Consider the following 17,352-nt stretch of genomic DNA (forward strand, 5'->3'; position numbering starts at 1 on the left):
TGGTGAACGCTGGTTATCCAGATACCCTATGAACCAACAGCTACCCCACCGGAAACACTCCCCACAGGCTCGCAGCAGCATTCCTGTCGCACACCCAAACTGGAAACCACTTTCATGTACCTCCAATAGCGGAGTGGTTCAAGTGGCAGAGTGTCTGCTCGCAGTGTGAAGCCTTGAGTTTAAGCTGGAGTAACCCTCCAAAAAAGTGGGTGCTATCGGATGCCTGGCACAGAGTAGAAACTTAGTTTATGGTAAATACCATTACTGGTGATTAGAGGTTCATTCTAACTTCTCCTCCAACCCAGGCCCCAAACCTTGGCACCTCAAAGCCTCTGGCATTTAACTGCAGGCTGTGAAGTGGGATTCCTTTGGTCAGATTTTGAGCAAGTTAAAACCATTTCCAACTCACAGAAAGATCTGTCATGGTGGCCCACCTTTCCCCTCAGTCTTCAGAGCTGATAACAGTGTATGAAAAGGCTGTTTTCCCATAGACCCTTTACAGGGAAAGGACTTTTTTTTTTAGAGAAGGTATTTGTTTAGATCTAAGCTTAATTGAAATAACTCAACACATGTTTGAATTAAACCGTTTTTATTTTCAAGCCTGTTCCTTTGAGTATTTAATATCTTTATTGGTTCAGTGGCCACAAGAGGAAGCATCTGCTCCATTCAGAAAGACACCTAGTCAGAAGCAAAATCCATACAGGCATTGTGCAATCCGTGCTGAAGGTGGCCAACTGCTGGCCCCAGGGAACCCGCCTTTGTCTGCTTGTGTTTCGTAGCACTGCAGCACACAGGAGCCATCACAGGAGGTTACTGAGTTATCTTCATTAGTGAAAAACAAGACATCAAATGTTCCCTTCCCCTCATGCTGCCCTTCCTCTCCCCTCCATTTCTAAGCCTGTTCGTTTAGCAAAAGAACACACACTAGAGGCTAAGTCCAGAAGGTCCCCTGTGGGGACAGGAGTCTAGTTTCTGGCCTGGACATTCCCAACCACTTTTTTTTTAAGCAGAAAATGTTTAGGGGGGCATATGTGTTTGGGGCTTTGCTCTAGTGAGATGCCCTTTCACCCCTTCTCCTTGGCCCAGAGCAGTGGATGAAGCAGGAATCTGAACTTGGATGGCTTGAGAAAGAGCTCCTTGGGCTGCAATCGTGGCATCCCAAAAGATTCCACCAGAGTGGCTTTGTTCCCTACTTGTAGCTTGGAAGCTGTCCCCTCACTTCTCAACAACACACAGATAAGCCTATCCTCTGGTGCAGCACACAGAGAAGTCCTTGCTTCTTTGGGTCAGGATGGCAGGGAAGAGTGACAGAATGGAAAGGTGGCATCTGGAGTCAGAGCCTGGTCCTGCTCTGCAACTCGACAGCTGTGTGACATTGTGAAAGGCTCTCTTTTTAAGTTGGAAACTCTCATCTGAGAATGGCAACAATCATATGTTGCAGGGTTATTGAGAAAGTCAAATTCTACAGGAGGTAAGTTAGGCGAAAGCACCTGGCAAAGTGCCTGTGATCAGGTAGATGTTTAAACCCAGAAGGAAGAAAAGATGGCGGAGGAGGGAGAATTTGCTAGTTTCTCTCCAGAGCTATTCAAGGGAGTCACTGTATGGTAAGATGACCTGAGCGTGTGACATGGCTCAAACTTCACACACCCTGGCCCTCAATTTCCCCCCAGAAAGGGATTTCTGACCCCAAGAGGAGAGACTCCTAGAATTTGCCGTTAGATGTCAGCATGTGTCACTTTCTGAGACAGAATAAGGATTTATTACCTTTGTTTCCAAGGCACTGTCAATAGTAAGATGCACAATTGAGTAAAACAACTTTCTGAGATGCTAGAGAGAGGAATACAACTGTATAAATGGACCCATCCATTGTCGTGACTTCAGAATCATGAAAATGTAACCACTGCACATCTTTCAGTTAAAGAAATACTGCAATGATGCTGCTCCCACTTACGAAGCATTTGCTGAGAGCCAGGCACTACACTCAAGCTGCTTTGACTGTGTAACAACCCAGCCGGGCAGGTGCTGCCTTACACTTCCTGTTTAGGAAACTGAACTTGGAGAGGTTCAGTCACTGTTTCAAGACCATACTACCAGGAAGTAGGACTTGGCGGTAAATCCTCTTCATTCCAAAACGTTTACTCTTACCAAGACTCTCCTCCAGCCTAGGGGTCAGAGGTCAGCTCTTAACAGGGAAATGGTACGTGAATACGACACTTTGAAAATGCCTTGAGGCTCAGGAAGGTGACCGGGAAGGACACACGGAACATAGAGTTGACTCTAATCAGTCTCTAAATACTGGTCCCGGATGTAAGGGGACTGGTGGGGCTGCTCAGAATCCAAATAAAGGGAGCCAAGAAATCGTAGTGAGTCAGGGGCAGTCAGGGGAGGAACAGCCTGGCCACCCAGCAGGATTGTGCCAGGTCAATGGGCAATGCAAGAAGTTCTTACCCAGAGGCCCTGCCCTGTTCCTTTTACCGACTCTACTAGCGAAGCAGAAACCTTTGGAGAAGAATTCCATTTTTCTTTTAACCTTTCTTTTTCTTTCTTCCTTTTTTTTTGAGACAGGGTCTTGCTATGTAGCCCATGTTATCCTTCAACTTGCTCCTCCTGCCTCAGCCTCCCTAGTGCTGGGATTATAGACATGTACCACCAGGCCCAGCTCTTGTAACCTTTCTTAAAGAGGGGAAACCATTCTGACTAGTTGTCATGAGCTAGCTAGCAGTCATCTCATACTGGAACAGGGTTTATGTTAACAAGTTGGTTTTCCGGTTAGTTAGTCCAAGTTACTTGTGCATCTACTTATGGGATCGAATATCTTGCTCTGCAAAGCTGTGGATATGGCACTGAATCTGAGATGATCCCAGTGGCAGACCCTGAATGATACTCTCAGAAGCATTCTCTGACTCCTGACTCCTGAGCAGAAGGGTCAGGACTATGTCTGTCTGTCTGCCTGCCTGCTTGTCTGTCTAGCTGTAGCATTTGCGGGGAGAAAGCCAGCCTTGGATTCTCAGCATTGCTTCACCTCATCAGATGACAAAAGAATGTTCCACAGCTTTCAGGGAGGGTTATGGACACAGCTGGGGGTGGACAGAACGAGGTTAAGGATTGCCTGAAGCTGCAGGGAGTGCATAGAAGAGCCCTGGTCAACCGACCGGAGGAATTCAGTGAAGCTGCCATAGAAGTGGGCATCTGGGTCTTGACTGGAGAAAGCTCTTGGGACAGAGGCAGGGATAGCACCAGGGCAGGGGTCACCGAGTCTCCGTGTGGACATCAACAGGTCTGAAGGTCACGGTCGTGGGCTGTTGGCTGTTGTTGCTGTTTGGGTCCAGGGCAGGAGGGGTGGCTGGCTTGGGGCTCTTGGGTTCTAGCTCCCGCCTTGTCCTCATTCTCCTGTGACGAGATAGGCATGTGTGGTTAACTCTTCTCCCTCCTGTGCCACAGGGAGTGGGCCCTGTGGCCATGGTTCTGATCATCATAAAATCATGTTGCTTTATTACCACCCACAGAAAAGTGTTTTGGTGGTAATGGAGTTTGAACTCAGGGCTTTGTGCTTGCTAGGCAGGTGCTCTACCACTCGAGCTACTCTGTCAGCCAACCAGCCACAGAATTCTACAACTGGAATCACTCTTAGACTTTAACTTGTCTGACTCCTGCAATTCTGTGTTTAACTTAGATACTTAATTTTATTTGTTCCTGTTAACCGAAAGAATAAAGTTTCGGGGAAGTGGCTACATCAAGACAGAATGAAGATGTTACATGTTTTCTGTTCAAAGTTGTAATGTGAGTTAATTGGTTTTTTTCTGGTGCTGGGGATGGAACCCAGGACCTTGTGCATGCCAAGCAAGTGCCCACACAAAGCCACACCCAGCCCATGAATTAAATTTTGCAGTCTCATTATGATTGCTAAGAGAATGTACTTAAAACACACATCCTGCCAGGCATGGCGGGCATACCTGAAATCTCACTCTCAGGAAGCTGAGCAGAAGGACTGCAAGTTCTAGACCAGCCTGGGCTAATGCAAGACCTTGCCTCAAAAAATGTTTGTTTTTGAAAAATCTTTACAGAAGTTGCATGAATAGTACACTTAAGACCCTAACACCCTTCACAAAACACTTTGTCACATTTGAAATGCTCTCTCTCTGTGTGCACACATATAGAGTTTTTGTTTGCTTGTTTCTTCTTTTTTAATCATGAACCATTTGTGACCTACACGCAGACATCACGTCACTTCATTCTGATATGCTCCTCTGAACAAGGGCTTTCTCTGCACTTTGAGACCCTTCTAGTTTAAAGATGACAGGGTTGAGACACTGAGAGATTAAATAATTTGCCTGGGTTTGACACACCGAAGACTGAACCCAGGTCTCTCAATCCCAGCCCAGGCATCAGTGTAAACAGTGTGAGGTGAGTGAGGTCTCCACCCAGAAAAGGGTGCTCAGAACCTAGAAAAGGGGCTCAGAGCTCCAGCAATGCTGGACAGGAATGAAGGTAGACATTGGGGTTTGGTTGCCACTTCCTGGTTGGGAATAGACTCAAATGGTAACATCCTAAAGAATTTCTTTAAAACAACGTTTAACTTTATTATTACCATTACTCCATGTAATGGTGGGAGTATTTTCTTTGAAACCAAATGTATTGGGTTTGAATCCCAATTCTGCCAAATAGAACTGAGTAACCTTGGGCATGTCGCTTAACCTTCCTGTGCAGACACTGGCGGGAGCAGACAAAGGTCCTAGGGCTTGCCATACCTGTGATACATCTTCAGCAGGATTAGAACCACGGTGAAGATGATGATGACAATCACCACAATGGCAGCAACGATGGCTCCGGAACCTATGGAGAGGGACAGAGCCAAGATGGAGAACATGCAGCCTGGAAGGGGCCCCCACTGTGGCACCTGCTATGGTTTGGATTGAAGTGTCCCCCCAAAACAAATGTGTTGAAGACCTGGTCCCTAAGTGGCTGATCCAATCATTGAGAGGTGAGTCAATCATGACCTAACCAATGGGCCAATTCATTGATGGAGTTCTTATCAGGAGGTATGGAAACCATGCAGGGTGGACCTAAGTGGAGGAAGGGGGTCACTCTGAGTGCACCTTTGAAGGGTAAATCTTGCCCAAGACCTTTTCCACTTCATCTCTCTGCTCCCTGGTAGCTATGAGGTGAGCAGCTCTGCTCCACCTCGCCCTCTCCACCATGATGCTCTGCCTACCACAGCCCCACAGCACTGGGCTAAGCGACCATGGACTGAACCCTCTGAGATGGAGAGCCAAAATAAGCTTTTCCTCCTTTACTTTGTTTTTCTCAGGTATTTATCACAGCAACAAAAACAGACCGACATGGCACCTGACATCCCTACTGAGTCAAGAGTGGGAGGAGAGTTAGCAATGCCCTGGCATGCTCACTGCTGATCCCCAGGATCGCGTCACGTCACAAGCGGCCATGCACCTCTGCCTTTGACAGGGCTTGAAGGACTCTGACCAGCCCGACTTACACTAAGTCCTTTTGCTGTTATTGATTTCTCCCCCCTATGGTGCTAGGAATTGAGCCCAGGGCCTTAACGCATGCTAGGTTAGCGCTTTGCCACTGAGCTATACCTCCAGCCCCCAACTGTTTCCCATCCATCCCAGCACAGCTTCAAACTTCTGTGCAATAGACAAGCCAAGAGCTCTCTCTCTTCTGATAAGAAGTAATGAGAGTTCTGCGGATAATTTAAAAAATACAAACAAAAAAGAGGGATGATGAAGACATTCTTATCCAAAGAAACACCGATATCTGCACATGTACACGTTCACCAATGTGACCATGCCTGTGCACATTAAATCTGTTTAAACTTCAAAATGACTTATTAATTCTGTGTCTAAAAATCTATCCTAAGGAAATAGTCCTAAATGTGGAAAAACAGACACTTGGAACATGGAAGCATGGGAAAACACAACTGTGTTCCATACTCTGTTTGTTCTCTAATCGTCCTGCCGTGAGATTACCTATTTTTCTTCATGATTTCTCATGGCTACACGTTTCTTCATGGTTTGTGTGCACCATAATTTGTTCAGCAATTCCCTACTGAGACTATCTATGCTGCCTTCCATTTTTCACTGTGACAAACAAGGCTAGAGATAGGCATGGTGGTGCACCTATGTAATCCCAGCACTCGGGAGGCTCAGACAGGAGAATGGAGAGTTTGAGGACTGGAGGTAAAGCAGTAGAGTGCTTGCTTTGCAAATGCGAAGCCCTGGGCTCCAACCCCAGTCCTGCCTCCCCCCGAAAAGAGAGAGAGAGAGAGAGAGAGAGTGAGTGTGTTTTAGGTCAGCCTGGGCTACATAGCAAGGCCCTGTCTCAAAACAAAAACAAACAACAACAACAACAAAAACCAGAATTATTTCCATCTGGCTGATAGTCATTCTGTCTACACTGCACCTCCCCTCGGAACTATCTGTAGACACACTCAATGGCCACAGAGATGCCTAGCCAGCAAGGAGCAGGATGAGGGGCAGGATGAAGACAACATGGGATGGGGACCCTGTCTGAGAGCACCTCCTCTGGTTTCCATGGAAGAGACACATCCTGCCATTAATCCAGCCTGCTGCAGGTACCACAGCTTGAAGTCACCCATCATAGCTGAAACTGTCCCTGCAGGTGGGGACCTGTTCCATACAAACAGGTAAACTCTAGCCAGCTGAAATGGCTGAAGGGGACCCAAAGTTCTCCTTATGCAATCAATTGGTTTCCTGAAGGGCTGCCTTCAAAGTTTTCATTCTGGGAACCTCTGTTTCTGGAAAATCTCTCTCCAGAACTAACTCTTCCCTCTGTTCATTTACTCCTTTACAAGTTGGCAAGATGTTTTTGCCTTGTAAAAATAGGAAAGTAGCTACATTTAGAGACATCTTAAAAGAGATTCAATTTGCATTTCTCTGTAGACCCCAACACCCCTGATGAGTGCAGCAGTACCAATCATAATGCCTGTAGGTCCTAGCATGCACTAGAGTCTATTCTGAGCCCCTCACATGGATTATCTGAGTTCCCACAAGTACCTGCATTGCATCCTCATTAATACCCCCATCATAGAGATGAGGAAACTGAGGCCCAGAGCAAAGAAGTCATGTACTCAGGGTCGTGCACTTGGCAAGTGGTAGAACTGGGACCAATACTCAGGGCTTTGTCCCCAGAGTCCATGTTCTAGGCCTCTGCACCAGTGGCTGACTGTGACACTTGTCCTGTCAATCCTTCCCTAGGCTCCAAGCAAAAGTGACTTACTCTTTCTTTTTTCTTTTTTTTTTGGTGGGACTGGGGTTTGAACTCAGGACTTCCTGCTTGTGAAGCAGGCCCTCTACCACTTGAACTACACTTCCAACCCATTTTGCTCTGGTTATTTTGGAGACAGGGTCTCTTGAACAATTTGCCCAGGCTTGCCTCGAACCTCAATCCTCCTGATCTCAGCCTCCCAAGTAGCTAGGATTGTAGGTGTGAGCCACTGGTACCCCATTCTAAATTGACTTACTCTTGTATAGGAAGTCTTCTCCTCTGGTGGTCATGTTCAATGAGAAGACAGCATCCCCCAGAGTGGTGGCTGTGGTCATCTTGATCCTGGTGAAGATAAAGAAGAAACTTTGCTTAAAACCAGAGTAAGTTTTGTTATTTCTATACAATGCCTCTTTTGGTCTTCACTGGCATGACTAGAATATTCAAGTACAGAGTTTCTCTTTTTATTTTTGAAGCAAGGTCTGCTATCTAGCCCATGTTGGCTTCGAACTTATTATCCTCCTGCCTCAGCCTCCTGAGTGCTGGGATTATAGATGTGCACCACCACACCTGGCCAAGCATGAAGCTGATTTTGGCAGTAAGTAAATATGGGGCCCATTTTTAGATACTGGAGGGAAGAATTAGAAGTACTACCTAGATTTGCCAGGGATTGTTTTTTAAAGCAGTTTAGATTTGTTTCATTCCTCCTAGGACAATGTTAGGAATGAAAACTCCCAATGCTGTAATGTTACACTTAAGGGGTGAGTCTGTCACAGCGCTAGAAGTAAGTGTGGATCTTCCACCAAGAATTACATTGTAAGTACATCAATGTCATAAATAATTGCTCTGAATTTAGGGATCAAGAAAAGAAGAGACTGAGTACAGTGGCTCAGAACAGTGGCTCACACCTGTGATCTTAGCTACTTGGGAAGATGGGGTGATCGCCAATTGAGACTAATTCAGGCAAAAAAGTGAGTGAGACCCCATCTCAACCAATAAAAAAAAGCTGGGCATGGTGGTTTACTCCTGTCATGACATCTCAGCTATGTGGGAAACATAAATAAGATCATGGTCCCTGCCAGCTTGGTCAAAAATACAAGACCATATCCCAAAAACAATTAAAGCAAAAAGGGTGGGAGCATGGCCCAAGTGATAGTGTGCCTGCCTCGTAAGTGCAAGGCTCTGAGTTCAGAACCCAGGACTGCCAAATCAATCAATCAATAATTGTATATATCATAGTTCTACATATTTATTAAACAAGTATCAATCGTGTACCTACTAAGCCACCATGGCTGTGCTAGGTGCTGAGAGCACACAGTGAAGTGGCAGAGAAAACTTACCCATGGAAGCCTTTCTAGTGCAGGAGAGAGAGCAAATGGAGGTCTGATTGTGTCATTCTGGGGCTCACAAATAAATCATCTGTTAGGCAAAGCCCTTCCTTGGCTTTCCATCTTTGTTGCCAGCTTCTCAGCTGCTCCCACCAACCTCTGCTGAGTTGTGGTGACAATGGACCACTGAATCTTCCCACATCCTGTCCAGTCTTGGCTGTCTCTGGGCTGGCAGCCCGAGTTTTGGCCCCCACTCCCCACAGTAGGTCCCCTGAGAATCTCCACCTTTGGCCTGCAGCTCCCAGCTCTGACAGAAACAGTTGGCATCCCCGCTGAGAGGTCCACTGGGTTCAGGATGCCTGCACTCAGACTGGGGGCTCCGCTGCACAGCCTCTCAATGGCCTTTGGTGGACTGACCCTGTTAATCCAGAGGACAGGCTCTTCCATCACCTTCTCTGTCCCTCTTCAAGTCGAGGACCCTGCCTTCCCCTCCCCAGCTCTTGTCGACCTTCCTCCCAAACACCTGATTCTCCAAAGACCCCATCCTCAGGCCTCCCATGACTCAGGCTCCCATCTGGAAACCCACAGGGCTCTGCCTGATCTGTCCACACTTGCTAACCCCTGCCTGGGCTTCCACTGTCTCCTGACTGCCTTGAACAGGTCCCAGCCGGCTATGCTCTGCTGCTTCCCAGAAACGTGAACACAGCCACCCACTGCCTCAAAAGAGTCTTGCCCAGACAGAATTCGTGATTCCGTCCTCTACCTTCCCATAGCAACCTGCAAGACACCACCTGAGCAAGTGTCTCATGGCTCCTTGTCAGGTCCTTGAACCTAGAGACTGTTTCCAGTTCTTTTTCAAGTCTGTCCTCCTCCCCCAGAAAAAAACATCTGGGCCTTCTCACTTTTACCAGAGCAAGGAATTAAATTTTTCCCAGCTTAAATTTTCTTGTCTATAAAATTAGCATCCTTGACCTAGGGGAACTGAAAGTTAGAGGCAAGGTGTGAAAAGTGTCTTTGTTTGTTTGTTTCTCCAGGACTAGGGTTGAACTCAGGGCCTCACCCTTGCTAGATAGGCATTCTACTGCTTGAGTCATACCCTCAGCCCTCTTTGCTTTAGCTATTTTTCAAATAGGGTCTTGCATTTTGCCCAGACCGGCCTAGACTGTGATCCCCCTAATTATGACTCCCACATACTGGGATGACAGTCGTGTGCCCCCATGCTCAGCCTTTTAATTGAGATGGGGTTTCACTAAATTTTTGCACAGGCTGGCCTGGAAATATGATCTGCCTACCTCTGCCTCCCAAGTAGCTGGGATTATAGGCACAAACCACCAAGCCTGGTCTGGAAAGTGCTTTTAAGAGCTCAATAAATGGTAGCTCTAAGGATTATGGTGGGCATCCATAAATATCTGCTGAACTAAATTAGAGATGGGATTTGGAGCTCAAATCTTTTCCATAAAGATGTAGCAGGATATACTTGTAATCCCACCCAGCACTCATTAGATGAAAGAGGAGGATCATGTTTGAGGCCAGCCCAGGTTATACAGTGAGACCCTGTCTCAAAAAAAAAAAAAAAGATAAATAAAAGGACAAATATGAGAATTTGGAACAGAAGTCTCCCCAGTCCCACTCTCAAGGAGAGACACCCACTGTTCATCCCAACACAGTGCTAACAGCATCAGTATGCACTGCCCAAACCTTCTGCTCTTATCCCCACCAGAAGCAAGCTGAGAAGGCTGGTGATGCCTTCTTATAATCCTTTTAAAAACAGAAATGCAAATAGGTAGCCATGGACCAAGGGTCACTTAGTGAGAGAGATGTGGTACAACCACCCAAACTGCCCGTGGATACAGCCATGGTAAAACCATCCTGCACAAAAACAATAGGAGCCACCATCTAAGCACCTGCCACGTGCCAAGACCTTGTGCCAGATAGCACTTATCCATGCACTGAAGCCATGGAAGACAAGGTCCCCCCACCGCCGTTTCCAGTGAAGACCTCAAGCCTCAGGGCTGCAAAGCTCTCTCCATACTTGTACAGCCGAGAAGCTTCAGAGTTGGCATGTGGACCCTGCCTTGCCGGCTGCAAAGCCTAGATCCTTCCCACTGTAGCACCAGTCACTGAGATGCACCTAGTGAAGTCCATGACCAGTCACTGCAAGAATACACATTCACACACACATGCACACATGTGCACACACACACTGACCAGTAAACAGTCTCCTACAGCCACAGGACACAGGCTCCTTCGGGGTGGCCTCCTGGGTGCTGAATTCCAGATACAGACTCCCTCTTGGACAGATCCAGTCACTCCACTTTTGGGGAGAACAGTGAGTGACTGCAGAGAGCTTGCCTCTTCTGGGGAGCAAGGACTTTCAATCACATCTCTGTTCCTGTCACATCAGAGAAGGTGGGAGGGAGGGCGGTGGAGTGTTGATGGCCAACGATGTGGGTGTTTTCATGTGTGGGGCTTTGGTGACTTCTGTTAACCAAGTGAGGTCCAGCAGGGAGGTTTCAGTATAGTGTGTGCCTGGGGCCACGGTCCATGGCCACCAAAAACAGGGAGATTCTGGGGAGGGTGAGGATGGTTTTCACTGCAGATGTTAATTTTGTAACAATCATGGTGACAATCCCGAATTATGTGTCAGGCACTGCACTCAGTGAGTTGTGAACAAGATCTCATTTAATGTTCATTCCTATCGGGGAGGAGGGTGCAGTCAGGGTCCATTTTACAGATGGGGAAACTGAAGCTCAGAGCAGAGCGGAAACCCACCCAAATTCACAAGGTCAATGTGAAGTCCATGCTCGAATTCAAGCTGGGCTGTCTGCTTGCGCAGCACCTTTCCATAAACCCTCACCAGATTGCCTCCCGATGCACGCACAAGGTGTAGATGACCCAAATCAACCTGTGACTTTGATGAGAAAACCACACAGGCCAGAGCCAGAGAGCACCTACCCTGGGCCCCTGACCCTGACTCTTACTCGACTGGTCCCTGCCCTTGGCCCCACTCTGAACCTCTATCTTGAGCTAAGCCTTAATCACATTTACAGAGTCTACAAGGAACTGTTGTTCCCTTGGGTTGTTTACAAATGGCCCTGTGGGGGAGGTCAGCTTGGGAAGTAGTGGAAGGTCACGATCATTTACTTATTGACTCATCTCTCTCTCACTCTGCCTGGGTCAAGTGTAAGAGCTGTTATCTGAATGATCAATGCTGCCAGCTCCCCCTGTCCAAAATATCCATTCTGCACCCTTTCCCTCTGTCCTGGCTTACAGGTTCCTCTCTGGGTAAGACACTACCAGCCCCAGAAAACACTCCCACAAATGACCACTGCAGCTCAGAGTACGTAACTCCTAAGGGCCTAAACCTACCAAGCACTGGTATTGATTTCTGAGTCACCTGAGATTTAGGATGACTTGATTTCCTCCATAGACAAGAACCTCACTACTCCCACACAGCCTCTTTTTGAGTTATTGAGATGCTTTTCAGAAAATTGACCTTTATGTTGGCACCTTGTAATTTTCACCCATTGGTCCTGTCTTCTGCGATCTCTTCCTCGTGCTCTTCGTGGATGTCAAAGGGTAGCTGATGCCAGCACAGCATTCTACCTCCCTCCAGTAGGTGGCGCTAGCAGTTGGCTGTAGTATGGTAAATGCCCTGTTGAACCCAAACTCTAAGAAGAGGAGCTTTCCACCCCTGAAAACAGCGATTGTGGGTTCTTTCATGATTCTCCTCCCCTCCCCCATACACCATGGGTTAAATATTCTCAGCTTCTCCAACAGTTCTTGGGGCCACCAAGGATTGTGTCAACATCTCCCTTAAATATGGCACACAAAACTGGACACACAACTCCAGAAGGGGCCTGAAATATTCAGAACGACATTTTTCTTGATACTTCTCAGACATGAACCTGAACTCATCCACTTGTCAACACTTTTTGCCTCTGTGCTTTATGACCTGTTAAAATGTGGGAAAATGTGGACATTAAATGAAGTGACATGTAATATACTGGGAACTGATCTATTGATATTACCCTGGATTAATGCAGAGGATCCGCTCGCTAGCACCACTGTACACAGCGCAACCCTTTGGACTCCACAACCCCTTTTCAGACTCATTCTTAGGCTTGTTTATTGTCGGCCAAATACCTAGGTTTGACAAGTGAAGTGCTTCATAAACCACCAAGTGTCTTGCAATTGTGAGTGGTGACACCATTAAGATGGGCAGCTGTCTAGTACCCAAGACTCCGCTCTGCATTTTGCATAAGGGACTTTGGAAATTAAGGCAGGACTTTGAATTGATCCTGGTTAGCCTTGACCTCGTTGATCTGGGTGGGCTCTGAGGAGAGAAATTCCAGTTCCTCTTCGGGAGTACCTGAGAACACCTGGCAGTGTTGTGACAGAACATATTGTGGAGTGCCTCCGGACCCACTGAAAACGTTGGGGTCAGGTAGACCTGGATTTTGATCTTGACCTCATCACTGACCAGCTCTAAGCTACTTCTCCAGACCTGTGTTCTTATCTGTAAAACAGGGTTAATGTGCCCAGTGTCCTGGGGTTGTGAGAATCAGTGAGACACCATGCCGCCCAGCAGAGTGCAGTAGGTGGTGGGTGCTGGTTCAGTATGGATCCCCAGCCCCCTCCCCCTCTCCTCTGCCTCAATCTGAGTTCTTCCTGCTCTTCTTGGAGCCCCTACTGCTCTGGCTGGTCAAGAGCATAAATAGGGAAGTCTGGAAGACACACCATGCAGCATGGTGTTGCGGGGAGGGAGCTGGAGGAGGGCTTACTAGGACCTCTGGATTCTTTGACCTCCTCTCCATTGCCACTGAGAGCAGAGATGGAGGAAACGGTGAAACCTCTCCCAGGAAGCAGAAAATCCCAAGGGGGCCCATAGGGCTTGGGAGCTGCAGATGGGTAAGGGAAGGACACCTTCAGGTTCATAACATGGGATGAGACTCAGGAGGCCAGGGTTTCCTTTGCCACCCACCTGCCATGTGACCTTGAAAAGTCATCTCTCCTAGACCTTGGATGTTCTGTTTATAAAGCATCCCAGTTTGGAGATAAGGGCCTTCCAACCTATGGCTCTATTGCATGAGCAGCCATTCATAGCTCAACTCAAGAGCCAGTGTTGGTGGGTGTGGTGGTGCACACTTGTAATGCCAACACCCAGGAGGCTGAGGCAGGAGAATCGAGAGTTTGAGACCAGTCTGGACTACATAGTGAGTTTGGGGCTAGCTTTGCTACATAGTGAGACCTATCTCAAAACAAAATAAAACAAAACAGAACAGAACAAACAAACAAAAAAGTGTCTTCTAAAAACTTGTCTTTTTTTTTTCTTTTTTTATTGACTCAGATGTTAGGAGGGAAGTCAGTGTGAGGAGGAAGGCAGGAATCCTTCCTGGAGGGCAGCCAAGACTAGAATAATCCAAGTTGAACTCTAAACAGGGGCTTTGACATGGCCCCAGCAAAACATCTGAGACCCTTAAGAATGATCTGCAAAGGTTCTGTTGGGTGCATGCCTGAGTCCTAAATGGCCCCTTCCTGCATCCTCCATTCTTATGGGGTCCACACCATCTCATCCCCACCTCACCTGTCCTGTCTGTAGCTCCCAAACATTTGGTCTGAATTCTGCTTACTTTCCCTGAACCTGATGTCACACAAGTCCACAAGGAATACTTGTTGCTTATGGTTGGTTCTCGGAAACCAGGAAGCACATTTTCTGTTTCATTCATCCATCCATTCTTTCACGCACCCAGCCACTGACCCACTCACGGGGCACACATCCATCCTTCCACCTGTTTTTCTGTCCTGAGCTCACCTCATGCTGAGCACTGAGAGGACTGAAGGCCTCTGGGGATCTCATCCCTAGAGCTCGGTCAAACAGGGCAAGAATGGAATTGTTTCCTTCTGGAATCTTTTCTTCAGTCAATACTTGTCGGACATCAACTGTCCATGCCTATCCCAGCACTGATCCCAGGGAAGTTTCTGATCAATATTGAAGTCCTGTGGAAGAAGCAATGGCTGTGGTCTGGAAATCTGGGTTCCAGGCCTGCCACGTCTGTGAAGTCTAATCCACCTCCCCTGTTAAGTGACGCTCCAATGTCTTTTGTTTCTCTCATTTCTGTGGCCCACATTGCAAGGAAAGAGGCCTCAAGGAGCTTCCAACCCAAGACTGCAAATATGATGTGCTCTGTGCACTGAGTCATAAAACCGACATCCCAGACCAGAGCAGTCACAAGGTAGATTGTGCCTAGTGCCAAAAGGACAGCACAGAGAACTGGACTGTGACCTGGGACTTCTATTTGCCCCTCAGCTTTTGGGCCAAAGCCAAGAACCCAGCTTTTCAGAACTCTTGGAGGACATAAGAGCTCCCTAAATGAACCATGGCCAGTGGGTGATATGTGGGGGTTCCCAGCAAGCGTGTCCCCTGCCCTCAGCGTGTCTCTGGCCCCAGCTCTTCTTTCGAGCCCCTGCTTCTGTAACTGTAGGTTCCCTAAGGTACAGAAACTTCACGAGTAACGGACAGTTACTATTAAAAGCACGACTGTGTCGATGTACTTGATGGTGAATAGAGCAACTGCAAACTTCTGGGGGGAAAAATAGGGAAGTGATTTTGAAGGAAATAGCCCAAAGCCAAGTGCATGCCAGGAGTGCCCTGGGGACCAGTGTTCCTGGGCAGCTTCCTGTGTGTTTTAAGAAGCAAGCCCAGTGCCCTCTTACAAATCCACAAAATCTGAGTTCATCCCCAAGAGACCTTTCATCGCTTTCACTTTGTTTTGAGACAGAGGCTAGCCACGTAGCCCTGGCTGGCCTAGAACTCACTAGGCAGCCACGGCTGACGATGATCTTGCGATGCTCCTGCCTTAGCCTCCCGAGTGCTGGGATTACAGACAACAGTCTCACTTTTGATTCCTGCCTCTCCCTCTGCCTTCTCCAGGGGCTTTCCTAGCTTCAAAATGCAGGTTACTAATGAAGTGAGGGTAAAAATCCTCTCTGGCCTGAAAGCACTGCAAGGTAGAATTCTAGGAAACCAGGACTCTGGCATCCTACCATGCGACATTCTTTCTTGGAGCCTGCATGTCCTGGTCTGTGGGCCTCATCACTATCTGTTGACCAGGCCACCTTGGAAAGCCTGACAGCAGGAACCCTGGCCTGGAAGTGAGGAGTCCTGGAGTCGAGTCTTACCCTTTGTTAGTTATTTGCTGTGTGACTGTGAGTCAGTCACTTGTTCTGTCTGGACTACAGTTTGCTGTCCTGTAAAATATACAGCAGGGACCCAGTGGCTTCCCTTTCAGGCCTCCCATGTGGCTCAGGGCGTGACCGTGCACCCTCCATCCCACAAGGAGCACACCTCCCTTTCCTGCCCAAGCCTGGCTTGGCAGGCACTGGACTGCACAGGGCATGGGAGGGGAGCTGTCCGCAGTGACGGATGGCCAGCAGCCAGTCCCAACAGGCCTGAGATACAGAGGGGCATTTGTCTGGGTGACCCACAGCTCCGTGTAAACCTGCGTGCTCACCTTGGCCCTCTGCCTCCTTTCTCCCCACCCTCTCGGGTGGCAGTGCCAGCCCCCAGCTTGGTCATGAAGTGAAATGTGGACACTGCCTCGACCCAAGCAGCCCCTCTGTGTAGGCTGTCAGCAGAGGGGGTGATCACGGCGAGGGAGGAGACAGTGGAGGACAGGAAAGGCTCTGTCCAGGGCAGAGGGGTGGCAGAGGTCGGGGACTGGTCACTCACTCCTGACTTACCGTGTGCATGGTGCTTCTTCCTCCTACCCAAGCCTCAGATTTAAAATGAGCACTGGTGGCTCACACCTGTAATCCTCTCTACTGGGGAGGCTGAGATTGGGAGAATTATGGTGCGAGGCCAGCCAGGGCAAATAGTTCGAGAGATCCGCCCCAGCTCTAAAATAACTCTAGCAAAGTGAAGTGGAGGAGAGGCTCAAGTGGCAGAGTGCCTTCTGCTGTGAGCCCTTCAGTAAGCAAAACGATGAACTTGTACATGTCCGGTGTGGTATGGTAAAGATGTAAGACTGTGGGCCGAGGTGGATTTAGGACTGAGCCCCACCTCTGACAAATGAGTCACTGTCCTCGTTTCCTCCTCTGGATTGTAAGGATCCAGAGGCGACGGGAGCACCAAGCCCCCACACGGCTTGAGTGAGTGCGGACTGGGTGCAGCCGCATGGGAGCCTTGGTGGGCTTTCTGTCTATCACAGTACATTTTCAGGAGCCCTAAAATTTAAATTCTTTCCAATATGAGGGAAGAAACTGGAACATTTTCTTCTACCTTCAGAAGTCCCCTCCCCCTAATTTTAAAAGAAACTACAACCACTTCGGGGGTCCTTGTCATTCTCATAGACCGGTCTGCTGTGCCTGGTGGCCTGGAACCGGTGCTGGCTGTCCCACACACCACCTCTGAGGTCTGCCGGGCTTCACGTCTTTGCCTCTGAGGACCGGCCTTGAGCTTGGGGTCCTGTCACCCTGGTGCCTCACACCTGGCAGAGCTGAGCCCAGGGGCTCCTGTCTCTGCTAAGCCTCCTCGTTTCAGTGCAGCGTGAGACCTGTCCCCAGAGGCTATGGACCCTCAGCAATGTCAGGTGTGGAGGCTGGGAGAAGCCAGGTGTGCCCAGGGACCGGGGCCTGGGGTGTGGGCTGGGCCTGACCCTGGGGGAAGTGGGGTGTGGGGGTGAGCACCTGCCACTCCCGGGCCTCACTACTTCTCCCCCCACTTCCTCTGCGCCAGCCACTGTGCTTGGGGCTTCAGTCCATGACCCCATGGACCTCTGCC

General features: G+C 48.5%; 1 protein-coding gene across 2 annotated transcripts in view; it reads right to left on the minus strand.

The window, feature by feature from the left end:
- Nucleotides 1-591: 591 nt before the first annotated feature.
- The window catches only part of Ncmap (non-compact myelin associated protein), a 32,547-nt gene continuing 15,786 nt past the window's right edge, over nt 592-17,352 (minus strand). The window contains exons 1-4 of one of the 2 annotated variants that reach the window (XM_020154408.2): nt 10,779-10,959; nt 7,502-7,587; nt 4,749-4,833; nt 592-3,390 (exon numbers count right to left, since the gene is read on the minus strand). In XM_020154408.2, the coding sequence (XP_020009997.2) occupies nt 3,249-3,390; nt 4,749-4,833; nt 7,502-7,580 (306 nt within the window). In that variant the 5' untranslated portion in view covers nt 7,581-7,587; nt 10,779-10,959 and the 3' untranslated portion in view covers nt 592-3,248. Of the gene's footprint in view, nt 3,391-4,748; nt 4,834-7,501; nt 7,588-10,778; nt 10,960-17,352 lie in introns of those variants that run through there. The other variant, XM_074080971.1, reaches the window with a different exon arrangement.

Source organism: Castor canadensis, chromosome 7, assembly GCF_047511655.1.
Source record: "Castor canadensis chromosome 7, mCasCan1.hap1v2, whole genome shotgun sequence".
In the NCBI taxonomy this organism is placed as follows: Eukaryota; Metazoa; Chordata; class Mammalia; order Rodentia; family Castoridae; genus Castor; species Castor canadensis.